Source organism: Oxyura jamaicensis, chromosome 5, assembly GCF_011077185.1.
Source record: "Oxyura jamaicensis isolate SHBP4307 breed ruddy duck chromosome 5, BPBGC_Ojam_1.0, whole genome shotgun sequence".
Lineage (NCBI taxonomy): Eukaryota > Metazoa > Chordata > Aves > Anseriformes > Anatidae > Oxyura > Oxyura jamaicensis.
Genome location: NC_048897.1, coordinates 55640262 through 55663196, shown reverse-complemented (window position 1 = coordinate 55663196; position 22935 = coordinate 55640262). Strand labels below are relative to the sequence as shown.

General features: G+C 42.9%; 1 protein-coding gene across 1 annotated transcript in view; it reads left to right on the top strand.

Annotated features, from left to right (window-relative positions):
• KIAA1549L (KIAA1549 like) overlaps positions 1 to 22935 on the top strand; it is a 114718-nt gene that overhangs the window by 29921 nt on the left and 61862 nt on the right. Inside the window, exons 3-8 of the mRNA XM_035327168.1 lie at positions 11048 to 14842; positions 15850 to 15962; positions 17753 to 17972; positions 18689 to 18822; positions 19388 to 19550; positions 22794 to 22853. Coding sequence (XP_035183059.1) covers positions 11048 to 14842; positions 15850 to 15962; positions 17753 to 17972; positions 18689 to 18822; positions 19388 to 19550; positions 22794 to 22853 — 4485 coding nt within the window. The remainder of the gene's footprint in view (positions 1 to 11047; positions 14843 to 15849; positions 15963 to 17752; positions 17973 to 18688; positions 18823 to 19387; positions 19551 to 22793; positions 22854 to 22935) is intronic.

The window sequence follows — 22935 nt, the reverse complement described above, 5'->3', positions numbered from 1 at the left end:
CCACTTATCACGCGCAGGGAGACGGAGTTAGAACACATCCTGGCTCATCCTGAAGCACAGGCTCCCTTTTTAATCCACTGCTGTTCTCTAACATTATTTTTTTTATCATGGGGATAAATGCGTAGTATTAATTTTTAGCTTCAAGCTAAGCTTTGCGTTGACAACAAGCTATCATATTTCATAGCCGTGCAGCCTCGTTGTAATATCTGAAAACTGAGATTGTGTGATTGATGCTACTGAGTTATGGAATGTGCCACATTCTGTTGTCAAAAATTATTTGTGTTATTGTCAACATGTTAATATGGCTAGACAGCTTTTTAAATAATTGCTGCAATAAAAGAAGCTTTTGGATAAGAAACATGGTGCCTGGCAGTTTGCAGAAAGGAAATGTGGCTGAGGCTTATTTATCACTTCAAAATTACTATTCCTGAGACAACAAATCTTTGGTCCGTGCAGGTAATGGTTATTGGTTGGGATTTTTGATTGGAATTCTGGATACATCCCTTGTTCTTTATGAAGAAGGAGTAGTCGGTGAGGAACGAAATGAGTTACTTTCCTTTATTTAAGATTCAAATCATTTTTAGTAAAACTATGAAAAATAAATTAATGTGAAAGTCAAGAAGGCAAATCTGTAGACTGTAAGCAGAATTGGCAATCTAATTTCTGCCCTCACTTGCCACTAAAGCATCTGCCCTTGAGCTAAGGTACCAGGAGCAGCACCTGCCTTGTCGCCCGGGTACTGTGGCAGGGTCTCTCCGTGCAGGGCCGGAGGCAGAGGGGCTGCGGTCAGTGTGGTGTTTGCCCGGCCGGGCTTGCATCGTGCTGCCACAGAGGAGTGTTCCTGGGTGCTCCCTGGGGACCCGTTGCTGCTGTTTAGGTCTGTACTGGTGTTGGGCATAGAAAGTCATGAACCGAAACTTGCCTGGAGTCTCAGCTGAATTTCTCAGTTCTTTTGAGGTAGTCTCTTTGGCATCGTGGAAGATAGATTTTCTCCTTGGCTAGCTTTTGGCCAATGAGACTCTAATTCTGTGTTAGCTGTCAGTTTTGGCTCACCTTTTCTCTGCAGGCGATGCCCACCTGGGTCTATTGGAGCCCTGAAAAGGGGCAGGAAGACACAGGGCTGCTGGGGATGTAGGGTGAGAGCTGCTGGGGATCCCATAGGTACCACGGCTTGCACCAGTGCTCCTCCTGGGCTTGCAGGGAAGGACAGCCCTGAGGCAGAAGGTGACAAAGCAGTGCTGTTCATTTCCAGAATTAAAAAAAAAATGAGCTGGATGTATCTGAGCTTAAATGGATAACTGAAATCATAATTAACGGCCCTTTTTCTGCCTGTGCAAGAGTCACGATGCTCCTCTGATTTTCTTCATATGTTCAATATCCTACTTTAACAGTTTGTACTGTATGGCTTTCTGTGTCGCTTACAATGTTAGCTCTATTTCATGGTGATCCATCCATGAAGTCACCAGTTTACCATGACAGCGTCCTGACTGATGAAGGAGCGGGGCAACAATCTGGGACCAGACAGTGCTTGCCATAAATGTGGAACGTCAGAGCTGTGGCTGTGCTCCCACGTTCCTTGTGCCCATGCTTCCACGTTTTTCTAGCAGGCAGGCCAGTAAATCTTGACAGTGAAGAAGAGTGTGTGGCTGATAAAGTACCCAGAATTGGCATTCGTCTGACTGAAGGAATCTGGTTAAGCTCTCCCCTGATCCATGCAATGAGTCACCTGCTGGTAAGGTTGTGGGAAGAAATTTTCACCTCATGCCTTTGATCTAATCTGGTGCAAAGCCTCAGATGCTTAGGATTTCTCTCTGATAGAATTGTGGAGTAGATCTAAACGTTGGTATTTTGACACCTGAGAAACGTGTTAATAAGAGTAAAAATAAAAAAAAGGCTGTGTGACCTGGCAGATGAGTGCTTTCTTCTTCTGTGCCTTTTCTTTCATGTGAGTCTCTTGAGTCCCTATCTCATTTCTTAGGCACTTGAATTAACTTCTTTCAATAGCCATACCAATATTGAGCAGGGTAGTGAAAAAAACTCTTAAACATTACCCAGCCCTTGTGTTTTGACAGATCAAGTGTAGTAGCAATGCTCCTAAAATCCCATGTAGCCTGACAGCTTTAAAACCAAGGTGTTCAGCTGTTCTTACATACATGCAAAGCACTTGCACATGCGTGCACAAAGGAAAAGCCTGTCCGAGCAGTGCATCGTCTTTCTCTTTTTGTTAGAAGCGACCGTGCACGTCTCAAAAGATTAACTGAGCAGTTGGAAAGGAATTAGGGTCTGGTTTGGTTAGAGGCTTCTGTAGGAAATAGCTTTCAGACATTTTTAGAGCAACAAAACCTCAGGAAATTTTAGCAAAAAGGGCAGCAGTCAAAAAAAAAAAAAAAAAGGCATTGTGGCTGTACCCAAAGTGGGTCACAGAGCCAGACTCTTTCTCGGTTTAGTTCTGAATTAAATTAGAAAGATGGATTTAAGTAGGGAATCCAAGGTGGAGGTGTTTTCAGTTGCTTACCTACGAGACCCACTTCTGTACGGTGTGGTGCGGCAGAGTGCCTTCGGACATGGCCATATCTCCCCTGGGCAGCAAAGGCAGCCAGCCAAACCGAAGTGTTGCAGGGGGGGAAATGTATTTTGTTTGGCTTTTTAATTTTTCAGAGATAATGTTTACATTATTTTCAATCATGAACCCTCCAAGTTTCTATATTTTATTTCTTTTAGAGCTTTAAGTGAGGAGGTCCACTGACTTGGACAGCACCGTTCCAACACCATCTGGAAGTAGCAGCATCTTTTCTTTCTAATAAAGCCCTTTGTTCCAGGCAGTGGATCTTATTTTTGAGAAACCAGCTGCTCACTTTGGTAACCATTAACTATTTGTTGATTTTACAATTAAAAGCGACTTCAGCTATTACTCAAAAGCGAGTGATGACTGTAGTAGTGCTGCTGCTTTTTTTGTACGAGTTTTAGGACTCCTGCCAGTGTGCTCAATTCACAGGGAAGCTGCTGTTGCCTAATTACTTGACAGAAAATGCCTATGCTTTCATCTGCGGGAGAAGAATCAACTTTTTAATATCACACCACCGATTAAAGCTGGCATTTTTTGTGTTTAGGCAGTCAGTGCGAGCCGGTGGTTAACAGCAGAGCTGCAGTCTCTAGGTGCAGCTCCCTGGTTCATCCTGGTGCTTAGGTCCGTGCCTTTGGGTTTGCCACATTTGGTGCCTGTGCTCTTGTGTTGATGGCAGTGAACTATTGTAAATAACTTGCATCTGGACCCGTCAGAGAGGTGCAGGGGTGCAGCCCGTACAGGACGGTGCCCCTCTTGTCAGTAGCCATGTAAGAAATGTTCTGCTAGTTCTGGGCTAGTTGACTTGGTTCTATTACATTACTGTTCCAGCATTGCTCTTTCACTTAAGCAGCTCTTTTCCCTCTCAGGTCATCTCCTCCCTGTGTACTTGGGGCAATCCCATTCCTTCTCAGCCTTTCCACCTCCCCGGTGCCAGCATGCACCCCTGTGAATGGGAGGATGCTGAGGCTGCGGCTTCGTTCCCATGCTTGCTTGGTTCTTGACACTTCTCGTTGGGTTACTGCTTTTACAATGCAAATGTTTGCCCTTTAGGGCAAACATCGTGCAGGCAGTGCTGTTATTCACAGAGCAGGAATATTCATCGGAGTGCACATCGCTGTACCGAAGCCTGGAGCCAGGCTGTGAGCTCAAGTGCTTTTCCTGCATTCTCGGGTTCCTCAGAGTCTACCAGTGCTACCGTTTATTTTTCAGATTTAAAAGCAAATCTCATATATTTGTCTAGCTTTTCTTTAGATCTGAATTCACGGCTGTGCGAAGTTAGACTTGGCCAGGCAGTTATTTAACCTTTTTCCCACCAGTGGCTGGATTCCCCCGTTCCTTTTGTAGTTCCTGTATTCTGTTAACAGGGGTGGCTGGGTTTCATTGCTGACAGTAATGGTGTCGTGCCAAATAGCCTTTGCAGTGATTTCCAAGGGATGAGAAGATGAAGGGGCCGACATATTACTATAAACGTGAGCTATTGCCTCTTTTGTGCAGCAAAGAGGATAAACTCCTGGAAATAAAGGCTAATGAGCTGTGCAAAGCACACTCAAAGTCATAGAAAATTGAAGTATTTTTAAAAATATTTGCATAGTACTTTCTAGTGTGAGCCAAGTCCTCATCTACTATAGAGCAGGCAAGGAGCTTAAAATTAATAACCTAATTGATATGCATAGTTCATTAAGATTTATTTTTTAATGATAATTTATATCCTACTTGTATGGCTACTGCAGGCCACAGCGAAGCAGCAGGTTGCTTTGTTGTTCAGAAGTTAGTCATGGTCTGACTTGGCCTGGGAGACCTTCTGACAGCTTCCTGGAAAGCAAAATTCTGCTTCTCAGTAATGGTTTCCCTTCTCTTGAGAGAAGGCCCTTGCTACGTTGGTTTGTTTGCGGGAGGGAAGAGGTAGGCAATTTCTGAAAAGCCAGTCGTTAAGAAGAAACAAACGGAGAAGATATATGTAGGTCTTTGTTCCTAGTTTCTGTCCTTTTTTAAGTGGAGGAAGTGGGGAAAGGAAGGGAGGATGTAAAGCCTTAAAAAGCAGCTCTCTGGCCTTTCAGTGCTTTCAGGCCAGCTCAAGAAAAGATTTTTTTTCTAATCTAAGAAAAAAATAAAAACATACAGCTCTACGTGGGCTCTCTCTTAGCAAGAGCTTATGTTTCTAGTCTAATTCATTCATGTAAAGAGGATTTCCCTCCAAAGAAGTGTGTGTCACATTTTGGCTCAATCTTTCTCTATTAGCTCATTCACAGTAGTGGTCTTATGCATCTCCTGATTTAACCTTATTGCCTTCTGGGGCCAAGCAATAGATTTTGCTTTTTTTTGGATTCAGAACTTGCACTGTATTCCAGGCTGGATAAACACTGGTTATTTACTACAACCCTTGCACAGAGAATGGTGTTTGAGGCTTGGCTGTTATTCTGTTGCATATTTTTTTTAAAAAAAGATGTTGTTTACTGTCCTTCAAATATTGAGTGATCTTTATAGACACGTTGCTCAGAGTGACCAGAAATGTTACTAATCCCCAAATCAATAAGATGTCGTCCATCTGTCAGAGCCATGACTTTCATACCTTCCAAGCACGATCTGCAGGGCAGTGGGGAGTGCTGAGCAGACAGAGCAGCGTGCTCCTGTGTGCCACCTACATTTCTTTCCTGCCCTTCACCTCTTCATCCTTGATTACCGTCAGGCCACAGACAGTGGAAGGAGCTCAGGAGCAGCAGAAGACATGGTGGGAACCTCTGTCCTTGGAATGATCCTGAGTCGTGGCATCTCCAAGTCTATCTTTCCTTAAAGAAGATAAGCTGCCCTCTATTATGAAGTTTCAATTCCAAAGCTCAGAAATGAAAGAAGTCAGTTGAAGTTGAGCAGTTTTAGGGTTGTGAGGACATGGCAGCAGGTGTTTGGGTTGCACACTGTTTGACGACATGAAAGGTGACTTCTGCAGTAGCTAATTTCCAACTTCTTGGTCTCATTTTTGGAATTGTGATGACATTGTTCAGGGATACATAATTTAAAAGAAAAATTAAATTGAAAGTTAGTCTTAAAAATACACTCCAAGTATACTTCTGAAAATAGCGGTTCAAGTAAGAATTGATTTTGCAGTTAGTTTCCAGTAATAGCTTGGAGTGTTGGTGAGAGGTTTTGTTACCGTCTAGCTACAGCCGCTCGATGCTCTGTTTCAGGGCCAATGCTTCTGCTACGTACATGTATCAAGTACAACTGGTGCTGTGATGATCAACAATTCTTGGATTTCATTTTCTTCTCCAAAACAGCCTTTGATCTATAATGCAGGGCAAGCCAAGCGCTTCTGCTCCTAGGCTTGCTCGTCTGTGGGGCGAGCAGCGTGCGGTGGAGCACCAGGCTTGTGCTCACCGAGCAGTGACAGCAGCTCGAGGCGCTCCTGCAGCACCCTGTGTGGTGGCAGCTCTCGCTGGAGGTGAGGACTGTGCATCTGCACCCCAGCGTTGTGGGGTCTTGGCTTAGACTTCTGCTGATCCTTCCTCTGATGCGGAGAGGGCCCCACTCTGCTCACAGCTTCAGATGAAGATTCGTGCAGAAGATTCTCTTGGAATCGTCTGGTTTGGTGAGCAGAAAGCTCCTTGGCTCAAGGGAACATTCACAATTACCCAACCAGCCTGTCAAAATATATGCTATTATGTAATTTGCTGCACAGTTCAACCTTTTGAAAGCATTGTCGCTCTTTTTAAAAGTTCTGGAGATGGTGATGGGTGTTTTTGTTACAAGAATAACATACAAGGCTTTTAGCAGGGCTTCTTTCAGTACCTTCAGTCTTGTGTTAGGTTTTTGAGGCAGGGTTGAACTCTAAGCTTTGTTAAAGGAGCATATGGTTAAGCAAATACCTTGTAGTTGCATACAATGGGAGAGCTGTGCCATCGCTGACTTGTAGCTAGTGGTGAAAACCTGGGCTGAGTCCACATTTCCTCTACTTTGCTGCTTTGCTCCCAAAGAGTTGAAACAGTTCAGATGTCGGCCCCCAAACCCTTCTCATATTCATTCAATATTTGGTACCATTCTTACAGTCTGTCCTAGTTCCAGAAATTGAAAACAAAATAAACAACACCAGATACTGCAAGGCTCAAGGTAAAGTTATGAGAACTGGCAGCCTTGCAATGGCATGTTCCCCAGTGACAACTGAGTTTTTTTCTGCATTGTTCATGAACTCATTTATTGTGCTGATGCTAGTGGTGTCTGTATAAACCTCCCTGAATAGGTGCACGTTCCTTACAAAAGTTTGTATAAATGTGTATTTACAAATAAATAGATAAGCAGTGTGCTTATTGTGATATATTCTTGTCTCCGATCCTGCTCTTCGCCCTGTCCCCGGTGCCGGCCGTGGCTGAGGCAGAGCTGCCTGTCGCAAAGGAGACGTGTTTCGCCCCCTGGCAAGGCTGGCACTTGCTGCGAGTCGCACCCGTCTGTCGGGTCCTGCAGCAAGACTGATGACAGCCGTGAAGCGTTTGCAGGCTGGGCTCTGCTCTCCCAAATACCAGCCAGCTTGTGTTTGGGCTGGATACGCGACGAAGGCAGGGAGACGCTGGGTGCAGGACAAGTGTATTTTCCTTTCAAGTCCGTAGGTGAAAGGCTGCCTTTGATGCGAGGCTTTGCTGCTGGTGGATTGCCCTTAATGACCCAAAGAAAATCTGGGCCTTTCAGGGCTCGCATCCATCTTCTGTTCCCTTGGCTGCTGGCCTGGGTTGGAAGCAGCAACGGCTGCTGGGGTCACTGTTGGTAGCAGATGTCAGAGGGGTCGGCTTGCTCCTTTCAGATGCACAAACACCCCCTGTTGGCTGGGCCTTTCTCGCCTCGACGTTAGATGACTGCAGCATGTTCTTAGTAGGGAATGTGCCTTCACGTGGCTCAGGAGTTGCAGAGATAATCCAATAGTTTGTCGGAGAAAAGAGAGCATCGCAGCTCTGCTTGTGTTCCTCTTCAGAGATCATCCCCCATGAGAGAATGGGCTTCCTGCGACCTCTGTCCAGAGAAGGGGAATTACTTACTTTGTAGGCAGCAAAAAGTTTCTTGTGTGATCTAGGGAAAACTAAATCATAACTTTTCCTGATTATAGATCTCTGGATTCTTATGGCGTAAAGCAAACAAGACCGTGGTTTCATGTGTCAGCTGCACAGATGTAATTTTCTCTTTTCATATGCTGAAATGCAGTTTTTTACGGGTATGGCAAATGGACTGGCATTTTCCTTGGCCCCTGCTTGCACCACGGGATGTTCACTTACCAAGTACTTGTCTCACAGGAAATAACTTAAACCGTATGAAGAGCAGCGTGCGACTCGGATGTCTCAGGAGCAGAAGACGGATAATAATGGAGACTTCCTACTCCAGATGAGCGTGACTTGATAATCTTTACATCATTAATTTGATATATTCATCACCTTCAGCTTCTGGACAGGCACAGGGTACCTATGCTAATTGCTTTCCCAATTGCTGTCCCTTTTACCTTTGCAAAACAGGGCTGAAGGAGGGAATTGATCTTTCTCTTGATCATCTCCATGCTTTTCTTTGGCCCCTGTTACTCCTTTAGATACAGAGGGGCTTAGAAGTGATCGAGCTGTGATCTTCTCTAAGTTGGATCAATGTCAAACTTCCTGCTGTGGCACATTGCAGAAGCTTCTCGTTCTTGCAAACGAACGTAAAGGTCCCTAATCAATGACAGCTGTTGCAATAAGGTTAGTGCTGAATTGTTGGAGGGGGTGGTTAGTCAATAGCCTGAAATATGAACGAGAAAGAGCTGACCCTGGGATGTGACAACCGGCTGCTGGGTGTGTAAGCCGTGGCTCGGTGCACAGTGCAGGTGGGATGGTGCTCTCATGGCAACTTCCATGTTGCTTTGAGTTGCTTGTCTTCTCCGAGTGTTTGCAGTTGTTGGTAGATGTGAAGGTGAACTACCCTCCCTTGCCCCCCCTTTTTCCATGATACAAGCTTGGTTTGCACCGTGTTTATAAGGGTATGTTGTTGTTGATACCATCCTACCAATTCTCAAGAACAGAATCTATACTGCAGTTTAAAATCCGTGTACTGAGAAGATAATTTTGGCTTTGGAATACTGCATCCAGTCGCTGCCAAGATACTGGATTTATGATAGAAGTTTGGAAAAGATATTGACAGTATCTTTTTGTAAAGGTAGAATCAAGTAAAATCTGTAGCAGTGGAAAGCCAGAGTTTTATTTTAGTTGCAGAATATTAGTAAGTTTTTAAACCTCTATGTACTCAAGAGCTTTAGTTCATTAGTGGGCATAAACAGAAAAATTGCCAGTTGGTGTGGAATGGAAGAAACAGGAAGGGAAGGGCTAGAATTAAGCAGTGGTTAGAGGGGCTTTTTATTCAGTGTTTTGTCGTCTTTGTGTTATTCGAGCTTTCCTTTGCTCCTTGTCAAAATGTGGTAACATCAGTTCAACACTTTTTTTGCAGGTTTATATTATCTCTCTGCCCGTAATCGTTCTCATTAAACCGAAGTGCTAAGAAATACATGAGGAATGTTACAGGCTGTGTACGGATTGATGTTGACAGATTTTGCTGTTTCAGAAAGCACAAAAACACTGAATGGTTTAACTTCCCTTTAAGACTCGCATTTGCTAAGTGATAGATGAACACCCTCTGAAGGCTTTGACTTCCCTTTTCAGCACAGCCTTTTGGTTCGGAGGTGAAACAAGGTGGTTTGAGACGCAACAGATCTGGTAATGACAACTTCATCAGCTGAGCTACTTCATGGGAATTCAAGCTGCAGCTTGCTGAGGGCCTGGTTTTTCAAAGCACATCATCTAGTTCTCAGTTTCAAACATCTGTTTGAATCTACTCTAGTTCAGCCAAATATGTGTCATCTTATTTCCTACCTTCCATAACAAGCTGTCTGACCACAACAGGGAAGGAAAAGCCACCAGAGCTCAGCCTAAGCTACTCTACCCACCGAGCTCTCGGGTCCCGTAATGGCACGACAGCAGCCAACAACCTTTTTCTGGATTCTGGATTCATTCTTGCATTTCAGTGAAGGAAAGATAAAAATGTCCCTGGCTTCACCACAGCCTATACAGCTCTAAATACAGAGATAAAGAGGAAGACCTGTGATTATTTATCTATTTATTTATTGTACTTGCAGTGTGGAAATGCCAAGCTGAGCACCTTAAGTACCTTAGATCCAGCACATTCCTGTTGCACCCAGGCGCCTGGAGGGGCTTGTCCAACCAACTGCTTTGGCCTGCATGCACAGATCATGGGCAGCGTAGCACAAGGGCAGCCCAAGAAAGAAGCACACCTTTAAATTGGTGCAGTGTGACCCATTTTCCTCTCTTGTGCTGCATGGTGTTCAGCTGCTGGCTCCCGTTTGCATGAGCTAATCCCCTCCACTGCTCGTGGCTCTGCTGCCAGGGTTTGTCGGGGGCTGGAACTAATGTCCAGCCAATTTGATAAACATGTGTTTCAAGGTCTGTCCTTGCTTACTCTTCCATGCCATTGCGCTGGAGTTATTCATATGTGTACGGAGGAGGTTGGTACCCTTTGTCTATATCCAGATGTGCTGCAGTTGGAGGGCAGGGACTTCATCTCTTTTGTGCCTTTGCTCAGCTGTGTAAGTGGACATAACTGGGGGCAGAAGCAAGTGCCAATACTGATTTTTGATCTATTATCTTGGCTGCGGGAGGAGGGAGGAAAAAGAACTGAAATTTTACTCTTGATTGAATCTTAATCTTTAAATTAGTAAGAATTTGAGATTTCCCAAGCTATGATTTTAGAAGAACTGTAATCATTTTAAGAAGACAAAGCCTAGGAACATTATGGTGTTGAATATATAACAAACTGATGTTTGAAATGATGTATTGTACATCTGCACGTATCAAAAAAGGAATTCAATTTGCTAATTTTGTTTTGGATCTTACCCCCCTTTCCTCATGTTCACCCATGTTTTGTTTTCTTCCTTTTGTGTCCGTAATTGCATGCATTATTAGAACTGGCAAGACGAACACCTCCAGATGCATCCTACAGGAACCCAGCCAGTGCTGACTATTCCCGTATGAGATGGCACGCCAAGTCAGTGAAGCTTGGTGGTCAAAATCCATTCCCTTTCTACTGTGTTCTAAACCCATCTTCTCACAGAACGTTTTGACACAGGATGACTGATGATAACCTCAGAAGTTGTCCCAGGCTTAAGAAGGTGCCTTTCAGTAGTTGAGCAGCCCTATTTAGAAGTAGCATATTGAGATAGTCCTGTCTAGAAAGCTAGCCGTATTCTTCTGTCAGATGAAACACCTTGAGGGATTTGTAATCTATCACTTTGAACCTTTCACTGTTTTTTTTTTTTTTTTTCCAATTTTCTCTGGATGTTCGCTGTTTGAATGAAAAAGAAGCGACTACTTTTAGTAAACGATGCGTTTTGTTCTGTGATTTCTTGAAGCCACATAACAATAACTTTTCCTTTGGAAGAACCGCATACTCATTTTGCTTATTATTTTACAGGTATCAGGCAACAGCGTATCTACATTGCTTCTTCATCAGAATCTTTTCCTAACTGGAGATCTATACTGTCACCCACACGGCCTTCCACAGAAACTAAGACTTCCTCAGTAGCTGATATTTCTATGGGACAGACTTTGGAGAATGCAAACTTGCTTCAGATGATAAGAACAACACTGACTGGCACACGTACCAGAACTTTGGATCAAACTAACCTGTCACCCACCCTTTATCAAGGCAGTGGAAATAGTGCATCCCAGGAACCTGCTGAAGTTTCTGCCGAGTCATCTCTGAGGTCGTCATCTCAAGATGCAGATGAAACAGCTGGTGAATCAGGTTTGCCTCAACTCAGTATGTTTGCCACATTGTCCACTACACCATCAATGACACATTTGAGCACAGCTGTGCCATTCCAGCTAATACCATTAGAAACACCCTCCATTTCAAAAGAAAGCACATCAGGACTAGACATGCTTGCTGCTGTTCCATCACCATCATTTTCTTCATTGGCAATACAGTCACCTCATACCATTAACTTTTCTAAATCAGCTGTACTGGCCTTCAAAGTTCCTTTGTCTGCAGAGCCTGAAAGTTCCTTCAACACAGATACAACCAGCTCTCAGGTTAGTGAAAGCAGAAATAGTCCTTTAGGCATGGTCACTGATGTAAATTCCAGTATGGTGAATCAAAGAAAGGGTCCTGAGTTGTTTATGGGTACCATGTCTTTCAATCTCTCTGGATTGTCAACAGTGCATTTTACAAAAACAGCGGAAAAAGAGTTTCCTTCAGAAAGGACCTCTTTTTTATCTGTATACTCTGATACACCTGTGTCAAAAATATTGTACCAGTCTTACATGCCAGTAACTTCCAGAAGTGTGTCACGGTTTCCAAATGAAAGTATGCATAATGCATCTCCTACTGGAGTAAAACCTAATAATCAGCCCTTTAATTCACTGTTGATTGACAGAAATAATGATATCACCCCTCTGTCATCACCAGTCTTTCAGAATAAAGCAGAGGTTCTTGCATCGTTCTTCCGTCCTGTGGGTACTCCACATACAATGCCTCAAATGAGTCACCTTCAGTCTTCCACAGCACTGACTAATTGCACTACAGCCTCTGCCAGTGCACCTTTTGTGTCATCCCAGAGCCTGGCTGAGGTCTCCAGCTCAACAGAGAGCATTTTTTCCCATTTGTTGCCAAAATCACTTATTCCTGATGCGAAGCACGCTCACAATGCAGTGCTGCCAGTACGAGTATTTAGAAGTGAAACAGCTTTTCTTTTTAGAAATGCAACACACTCCTCTTCCACAAGCACAAGGTCTCCCTTGCTAACTGAGACAAATGAGACCTTTGCTAGGTTAGCACACACAAACAGTCCAGGCAGAGCAGCAGCCAGTGAGGCTGTTTTGCAAATCCCTTTGCCTGCTTCCTCACAGCGCTCAGTGGTGGCTCTCAGTCAGACCTTTGCAGAAGACCTCACTAATGGAGCTTATGAATCAAGTGGCACGCTGTTGCCAACTGCTTCTGCACATGCTCTCCCACATTCTGGTGGCTCTCCCTTAACAAGAACAGGTCAACAGTTTTTCAAAACTGCAAAAATGTCCACATACGTTACTGCTGATATCGTTCTGTCTTATGGATCTCAGCTTTCCAAAGTTTCTCCAGATACCCAAATCGGTAACCTCTCCAAAGGATCAAAGACACTGGGCACTGTTTTGGACACAGAAATGACTAGTCCTGGTCTAGCTGCAGTGTCATTAATTACTGCCATTGGAGGCCTTTCAAAAACTGAACTTACTCTGAGGAATCCATCTGCTGCTACTGTCTCTGTGACTGCACATCTTCCACCTGTTAATGCAGAAAATCTAGACATACCTGCACATGAAGACATAAGTATGAGAGTACCCACTGTTGTAACCCCACATACAGAATATTCACCACCAAGAACTTCAAATCATTCTGATTTTCCCCCTGGCCAGACTCCACGTTCAGTTGCTACAAAGCACCTCACCTTTGTTGTGCCTTCAGTGTGGCGTAGCCTGCCATCATTTGTTTCCACGACAACAAGGAGAGACAGCCGGAGCTCATTTTTTTCTGGGATTTCAAGTGCCACCTTGGAAAGTAATTTAGATCCCATCAACACTCCCAAAGTCTCAGCTTCAGCTTCGACATGGACCAAGACAGCGTTGTTGTCCTCAGATGTCATTAACATTTCTTTGGTAAAAACTTCTGTCAAACCAGCGGTAAGAGAAGTTCCTCCAAGTACTTCTCCATTGGAAACTGAGGATCGTGAACTGGATTCGGTTGTTTCAGGTCTGCAAAAGAAAATGAGTACAAATAAGCAACCGCTTTCCTCTGCCCTTTCAGCAAACCACACACATGCGATGTCTAGTCAAAGTGGTTCAGATTTACCCTTCACTGGAGCAAAGACGACCAGTGTTCCAGTACTTGATAGAGATGTGTTTTTACTGAAAACATCCTCTGTCCAGTATTCACCCCGTGCTACCACTTTGACAGTACCCACCACCTTGCAAAAAAAGCATGGAAACATGGCTGAAAACATGACTGATTTCTTCACCACTGGGGACAATAATACCAGTACTCGGTATGAAGCACCACTCCAGTTACATGTGCCTTATGTTAATGATACAGGTGTTTTTCCTAGCTCTCTAGAATCGCAAACAACTGGTGCTGGAAAGGTTACTGTACTGAGAAAAACCTTGAGCACAACACCAACGGTGGCTTTTCAGCTCACTGACAACTCGACTTTTTTGGCCAGCTATGAAATCAGTGCTGCCGACAGCGTGATGCCAAGCAAGCCTCCTCTTCCTGTAACTGAGCCTTTTAACTCAACCCTCTTACAGAGTTTTGGTACAGAAGAAGAAATCAGTTCTGGAAACTTGCCAGAATTTCTTGATAACCAATTAGAGTCCTCTGGTTATTTGGTTGTGGCTGAGAAAATTCCGGCTACATTTAGTGTGGAGGAGCGGGACACAAATGCTACAAGGCATAGTCTAGTTCCCTTTAGTGTATCTGTTAAAGCTACCAAGGGCATGCCATTGCAACCCCCTACCATCAGTCCTCTGCAGTCAGTCATCATAACTTCTGTCCATCCATCACCAACACAACTAACTTCTGCTTTTTTGTCAACAACCAACTTTACCCATTCTGTCATTACAGTGTTATCTGGAGTGTCTTCTGGTGCACTACCTACAGTAGGAACTTCAGAAGCAAATCCACTAACAAGAAAATCATCTCCAGCTTCACCAGTGCCAGCTTCTTCCTTCTTTTCGCTAGGCACTGAGAACACACCTTTGCCATCTGTGATGGCTTTAAACACTCCAGTACTGACACTAACAAAAAATAACACTGCCACAAAATTGACCTCAGTTCTAAGCTCGGTAGGAGTACATGCAGATCTTCCTTTTGCAACAGGAAACACAGCCGCATCACCTGTGGACATGACAGCTATGTTTATAACCCCTAAAAGTAGCACTGCCATAGCTTCCACGCTTGCACCCACAGCACACGTCCCAAGACAGATAAAAACAACAGTCACTGACAGCCAGAAATTCCCAAGCTCAGAAATCACCAAAGCGTCAACCCCATATCCACTGACAATTACAGCAGCTTTGACATCTATTACAGCATCAGCGAAAACAACTAGGCTTCCCCCTACTCGAATGGAAAACACTTCTGCTCCTCCAGAAACAACAGCAGCAGTGGCTTTCGCTAACATGACAGCACCTCCTCCCCTGGATTGCCGCCTCTCCTGGAACCTTATGGTTAAAACAGGTATGTGGGGCCACTCAATTTGCTGAAGGATCTATATTTTGTACCTAATTGTATCATTAAATACCAAGTTATTTTCTAATGAATCTTTAAAGTTGAACAATTCAAAATGGGAGGATTTTGAGCTGTGTGAACAGCACTTCTTATGGCTCTAAGAGTGTTTTTCACAGACAGCTTCTTCATTTTGACGGCTCTAGGCTAAAGGGGTCTGGAGAGGTTGCGCAGTCTTCCTATGCACTCCTTATGGTGGCACGGTGCCTCACCAGAAGATGCTTGTCTTGAAGATCTGAGCAAAGAAGAGTCATAAAAGGGTTTATGAACCTGTATAGACCTGAATGATACTGAAGGACAATGAAATGAGAAGTTTTTTGATGTAATGTGGTTTTAGTAGCTGATAAATACCTGTATCAGTAGCATAGTGAATGCAACATTTTTTTTAAAGATAAAAGTAGCACGAACGCAATACATATGATTGAAAATACCTAAGTGCAGCTGTAAAACTCTGCAAATTATAAGAGAAAAAGTTAGTGAAACTGTTAATAAACAAAGTGTATAAACAACTGTACAGACAGTTGGCAAACTGAAAGCAGTTGTAGCAGTGAAGAACGTTTCTTTGTTGAACTCTGTGAAGCACTTGTCCTTTATAGAGGCCTGCCTGTGTGGCACCTGCTCAGTCCTCTGGGAATGCTGCAGCAGTCTATCCACAGGCAATCAAGTGTCATCATACCTCACTCCCGTACAGAGAGGCAGCGTTGCAAAGCCTTGTTGTTGCTGAAGAAATTGCAGTTGTTTGACTTCACTCTGGAACAGTGGGCTATTGTCATGAGAAGAATAGTGACACTGGGGATGCTGCTGAGCCCCTGCAGTTCTTGCTCCCGTTGGAGCTGCTGCAAATCATAGATAGCTTCCTCCGTGATCCTTGCTGAGCTACCCCAACATAAAAGAATTGAAAAAGCAAACAATAGCATGTTAATGTCTCAAACTAACACGTAGCTTTTGGTGTTTTGCAGTTCTGTTTCTGAACACAAGGAGGATGATGATCAGCAGATCCTTCAAGGAGAGCGTGACAAAGGGACTCAACCAAGTGCTGAGACAAGCTTTCAACCAAAATGTCAGCGCTCAGGTAAGCATGCTTGGCTTGCCTGTGTGATCTCACTGAAACAGCTCTCCCACCAAGAGAAATAATAAACCTTTACACTAAGAATCTGGTGCTCGTGTGGGTGGCTGCAACATTACCGTAAACTGCAAGTTTGGGCATACTTAATCCCATGTAGACTGTCTGCCTTTGTTTTACCCAGTAGCACGTGGTGACATAGTCCCTCCTGTCAGCATCTATACCTTATTCCGTCACATCCCTAATAAGTGATTACAAAAAAAATAACGTGTTGCTTTTAGGCCTTGTGACTCTGACTGATTTTACTGTGTCAAAGACAAGTAGCAGGTATCCTGTGGAGAGGTCGGTATTATAAAGAAGGTGGTGGACTAAATTGTGTCAGATATTCTACTTTTTCTGGTGAGTCTCTGACCTCCCTTCCTCACTTGTACATAATATATGAGTATGTCCAAATTAGTTCTGACACATGGGTAACACCTGCTCAGGGCTCTAAAAATACAGGGACCATTCCAAAACTTTAGTCATTTTATTTGAAGAAGAAGAAGGGAGAAGTGTAACTTCTTGATATGTTCCAGGAAACTCCTACAAACAGCAGTTTCTTTCTCCCCAGCAGTTTAGGAATGACTCTGGCTTGCAATCTGGCTGCTGTGCTTAGCCTGGATCAGTCGCAAGAGCAGGGCTAGTTAATGGGATGTCACTGCTGTCAGTCCACTCCCACTGAAAATGCAGTGCCTGACAAGTCCAATTCCACAGGGATGAAAGTCCTGCGCAAGGAGAGACTATGTTTTGTTGAAAATAAATGAGGGAGATGTGTTCTTCACTTTCTAGCAACGTTGCATGAAGCTCTGCTGCTGAATGTTAGAGCAGGTTGAAGCTGGTTGCTGGGGTACTTCTCTGTAAAACATGTTCCTGCTTTTGTTAGGCAGGAGCTTATGCTGAGCCCGAGGCTGTTACATGAGGTGCACTTACCAATAAGGGGGAAAAGAAAAAGTAATTTTGCACACAATAGAGGCCATCAGGTTGACTTTTGTCCCCATGCCCTGTGGCTGCGAGTTTGGGTGATGGTACTAAGTTTAGGAATTGTATATTCCTGGGTCTCAAAAGCAGCAATAAAAACTGTAAGATCTATTCTCTCACTTTCTCATAAAACTGACAGAGTCTGTGTTTTTCTCCTAGAGGAAACCTGGCTATAACTTAGTTTGGAGAACAAGTTCCAAGGCTTAAACTCTTTGAAAAATAGAGATTTTCTTGGTGGAGTAAAAATCAACTCATGCTTTGGCTCACAGTGCATTTGTTCTTGTGGTCTGTCATTTCTGCTCATAGGTGATAGCTTAGCCATCTGGGGCAGCACAGGGTAAGCAGTATAGAGGAGTCAGGTGAGACCGAAGAATCAAATATGGGAAACCTTTGGTCTTTCAAACCTAGAACCCCAAACCTGTAGTGACAGAAATGTGCACATATTTAGTGAACTTCAGGAATGAAATAGGAGCTGAATGTTCTCTGAATTCTCTGTATTTTTATACTCAGAAGTAAAAAATATTCTTTTATCTGTACGTGAATGAAGCTTCAGCCTAAATTGGAGAAACGTGAGTTGCTGTGGTAAACTGTACTGCTTCAAATGGGAGCATGTGTTGCATGGCCTGGGACTAAAGCTCCCTGACCAGTTCTGTATGGCACTGATCCTTTAGACACATGCAAAAAGCCTGCAAGGGAGCTTTATTCGGAATGAGAAGTCCCATCAAATAGTGGCTGAATTGCAAACAAAAGCAAAACAAAAATTGTTTCCCTGTGTGTTTTAGGTTGAAATCCTGGAGCAATCGAATAATGTCACAGTTGGTTACTACGTTACGTGGGGGAGACTGGTTTTTATACCAGCTGCTGTAATCGAAAGGCTTATTGCCTATGGGATCAGCAATGCCACGGCAGACATAAAGCAGCACGTGCTGCATCTTCAGTCCATCGCAACCCTGGCCGCGCCATGGAAGCCACTCCCTGCGTACCACTTCCAGCTGAAGACAGGTGAGCGACAGCCTGCCTAGGCTGAGACTTGTGTGTTTTGTCAGCAGTTCAGTGCAGAAGGGTGATGCTCATCCTTCCTCTGCTGTCCTCACCCCCCCCAACTTTCCAGCGTAACACCCCAGCAAGAAGCAGCAGGACAAACTGTGCCTTGGTTTCACCTGCACCATGACTAGGCTCCCAGTGCCCGCAGGACTGCCAGCAGTGTAGGATGAATGCTACCTTTCCTTTCCTCGGCCCTGTAAGACAACATTCTCAGCTGCAAAGAGGCTTCTTACATGTTCTTTTGTATTTATGTGCACATAAATATTGCAGTTACATTAAGCATATTTTTCCTAGCACAAACAGAATGAGAAGCAATATTATAATTGATTATGTCTTGTAAGAGCGAATGACTTGTGAGATTTAAGAGTATAACACGTTTCAGAATGACCTTCACTTACTGCCTGGCTTTGAGTAAACCTGTGCACAGTGGACTGGCCTTAGCATCTTATGCATCCATACAGAAACAATCTCCACTTGTTTGTGGAGAGTATCCACTTTAATAATGCAACTTAATGCTTATGTTTCTCTTTAATTAGGGCTAGTTTCGAGTAGTCTTACATGGCACTGTTTTCACGTGTTTAATCTGCAAACTGGTTGTTTTGCTGTCAGACATCACAGGGGTTATGCAACTAAGAATATTTTGTCTACACACAAATGCATTGTTCCTTTTCCAGAGCTGCAGTTTGTGGGTCAAACAGACAATATACAGTCATGCAAATTTGTTCAGACAATGGAGCAACGGTTACAGAGAGCATTTCAGGATGCTGAAAGAAAGGTTTGGAACACCAGCAACAACCTAACAGTTCAGGTACAGTGTTGCACGCTTTGCAAGTGCCTATTGCTAAAGTCTCTGGGTTATTCTTTGTTATGCGTGTGCTTGGATTTCAACATAATGTCTTTGATAGCCACTATGGAAATAAGTTTATGTTGTCATCTGAAATAAGATCATTTTGTTTACTACAGGAAAACTTATAAATGCATGATTTATAGAAAACTATAACTATTATTTTCGTGAATTTGAATTTTACTCTTTTATACATTCTTATCCTTTTGAGAAATAAAGGTGAATCATTTAAGTGAAATTCAAATAAAAAATGAATTGTTAGATATCCTTCCAACTTCATATTTTCAGTGAATATGCGGGTACCTTTGCTGCCTGCTGCTGTCCTCTAGTAGCTCTGTGTTTGCTGAAGTAGGAATTAAAATACCACAAACTGGTTTACACCATAATGGTGAGTGAGCTGTATCTGGTCAATTGTTCAAGTTAACATTTCCCCAGTTAGTTGTTTGCCCTTTTTACTTTTATTTTTTTATTTTTATTTTTTTACTGAGCTGGAACATGACTTCACATTGTTTCTTTACCTCTGTTTCAGATTTTGAATACCTCCAATGTCTCCCAAGCTGTCACTCTGTTCTATGTGGTGAGAAATCAAAGCACAACTTTAAATGGCACCACTTCCAGCAACCTTCTTAATCAGCTGTCAGCTGAGCTAGTGGGTTTCTATCTAACCTACCCACCTCTCACCATTGCAGAATGTAAGTATGTGCTTCTCAACACACACCTCTAAGATTAGCTACCACCAGGCTTTTGCAAGCACTATAAGCTTTGTCATGAAGCTCACAGATTGTATATTTTTTTCCTGAATATCTGTTTTTTTTTAAAAAAAACTTTGCTTGCTTGAAAAAATAAGAAGAAATGGGAGGGATTTAGATTATTTCTTTTGCTTTGGTTCAATGTCTACTTTAGCTGTTAGAAACAGTCAGACAATTAAAAACCAGTGCATATATGCTGCCATTAATATAAAAAAAAAAGCAAAAGCCAGTGCTAAGTTCCAGACTAAGTAAAATGTAGTTTTATATGAAACAAAACTTAATCTTCCTAATTCACTGTTTCAGAGAGACTCAGTGTAGCACATGAAGTTCATCTTCAGCATAGCTCTTTACTATTTGAAAGACCAAGCCCCCAGTACTTGGTCCAGTAACATGACTCGGTAGCGTGCTTTGAATGCCAGCACGTTTGGAGAGTGGGTGAGTTCTGCCTACATATCTCCTTTTTGAAAGTCATCGGTGTATTTGCTGAGCTTCATACCCAGTTTTCAGTGCAGTCTTAGCACTTTAGTTTTAATAATTCACTTGCATTTCCACCGTTACGAAGAGTCAGAGGTACAGAGAGCTGAAGGAAGTTGTATGTCTGGGTAGCCTGGATGGTATATATGCTCACTGACTCTTTGTGTGCTAATTTCTTTAAAAAGAATAAAGAGGTTAGAAATTTCATTATGGGGATTTCTGTTTAATCTGCTTGTGAAATTCAGTTTGTGAAATTAAACTTGCTGTGGTGACAGGTTATCCATTCACTGGAAGAGATCAGTGGAAGTGAGAAGAGACAGAGACATAATGGGTACATTTGTTCATGGCAATGGACCCTGGTTAAGTGAGGGCAGGTTTCAGCTGATCTCACTGTGTGTAAATCTTCATGAGATACTTATTAAATTTGGTATACTGTGCTCAAATACCAGTAAAGATCTGGTAGCCATCAAATTCACTGATAAGGCTATATCATTAGCAGAGTAGTTTGTAATTTTTCATTTCACAAGCATTGAAATAATTGAGCATATGAGGACAGGGCCAAATATGCCTTCAGGATCAGAATACTGAGCTGAGCGGATTTGTAGCTTCAAGTGAAATTAGCAAAGTGCTTGTTCATTTTCTGATTCTAATAACAACCAGAACCAGACTGCAGAAAAATGAGCACTGGGGAGAATACAAGTTACCAGTTTGACCAGTATGTCTTACTTACAAACAGCCCAACTGCGGAGTAGTCATCTTGTGCAGTTCTTCATTAGGTACTTGCCCAATGAGCAGTCCACTGTCCGTGGGGTATGTGATCCCTCTCCAGTGCAAGGATGGCAGAAATCACAGCCAACAATGATAGTTATGGAAATCCTCGAGAAAGAAGGAACAAATATTCTCGAGACGTTATCTATCCACATCAGATGCTTGCAAACAAATGACTGTAGGTGAAACTGCCTAGTGGTGAGTTCTGCTGCATTGGTGCAATTTAGAATCAGACTCTCCATTACAAGAAAGAGGGGCATCTCTGCATTAGCATGCATTTTCACCAGTTCTTTCCACAAAGCAAGGGAAAGTAGAAGGGAGGCTGTTGATGAATGTTGGTGCGGGGAGCTAGGAAGGGCTGTGGACCATTCATCACGAGACAGACTCCTTCCTTTTTGTAGCTCGCATGTGAGCCTGTCAGAGTGCCCTGCGTGCAGGATTTGTCCTCACAGGGCATGCAGGAGTACAAGGAGTAAGTCCTAGGAAATTTTGATGATGCCTGTGCTCGGGTTATTATTATTATTATTATTTGTCTCCTGAATGGGCCTGTTGCATGGGAAAAGGATTATGGTGCTTTTTGTAAGAGCAGTATAGGCATATACTCAGTAGTCAGGAGCTGTAGAAGACATTTGGCAAGTATGAAGATGTGTAGTATTGCAGTTCTCTGCCGATCCCCGTATGTGATGAACTGACATGGTAGTCTTTAGCAGGTGCTCCTGTGACAAGTAATGGCTCATAGTTCATTCTGGAGTTCTTGGTTTTATTCCCAATGCAGCAGGTATACAGCAAATGCATGAACTTAACGTGCGCCTAGTATTTACGGCTTTGAGATCGATGGCACGTGTTGTGAAAATGTTTACTTTGAAAAGTGTTTTATGCTTATTCATGTGGCGGTGAAGTGGTTTCAGTTTATCAAATAAATATTGTTGTCATTTTCAGACCACACAATTTCCCCCTAGACTCTGGTGGCTCCTCCAGAGCCCTTGCAGTCTATCATGGAAATGCACAGCTCAGGACTCACAGTGAAATTCTTTCTGAAAAGCAGCTACTGTGCATAATCAGATGTTGTACTACGTATACTATTTCAAACCACTTTGGAGTTTAAAAATCAAGGCAACTAAATAGCAGTGTGTCAACATGGACAGCATGTGTATTTTCTTAACTAAGTAGCAAATATTAATGCTTTCCACCTTGCATAAATCTATGAAAAAATGCTGATGACTTAGTAGCATATTAAACTTTACAGCCTAATGCACTTTTGAGATTAAAAACCTAACAAAAAGCATCAAAATTGCAAACATCAGTTTCTCACAGCTGTATGCACATATGCTAGTAATACCTGAAACGTTGCATGCTTTTAATATGCCTGCACCCTCACTTTAAGGTGTTTTCACAGTTTTACTAATCTCATTTATACTTCATGTGAAACTGCACTTAGATTGGTGGAAGCTGGCACTTGTTTATTTTAATTAATATTATTGTACGTTCAAATTGTGGTCTGACTTAAGTAAGATGAACTCACAAGAATCATGGTGGAAATTCCTCTTGTTTTCCACCAGCTGATTACTCGCATGGAGAAAGCAGCAGGTAAGTATGTAACACAGAGACATGCATATTGTGTATCATCTTTAGTAATGGGCAGCACTTAGCATTACCTCAGAAAATGTACTAGCCAATATTTCGGCAGCAGAAGATATATATTCTGTGTGGTACAGTACCTACACTGTTTACAGTCCGTGCCCTTTTTCAGACAGAAGAGAAACTGGAATCTTGAAAATTATGCCTCTAGATCTCTTCCAGGGTTGGGTAGAACTGTCCTTTGTACAATGCTCATAGAAGAGCCGTAGTTCAATCTTATTTATCAGCGTCTGATTAACCGTATTGTTTAAGGACACGTGTAGGATGTTGCAATATTATGAAATAACGTCAACTTCTATTTTAAAGCTTTGGAGTATCCCAACCTTGATGTCTCAGAGTCAACTAGAGACTACTGGGTGATCACAGGTACTTTTTAATCTCCTTCCTTGCACTTGAGAGAATAATTTTTAGTGTTCAATTATATAAGCACATCTGTGCAGTAATTTTA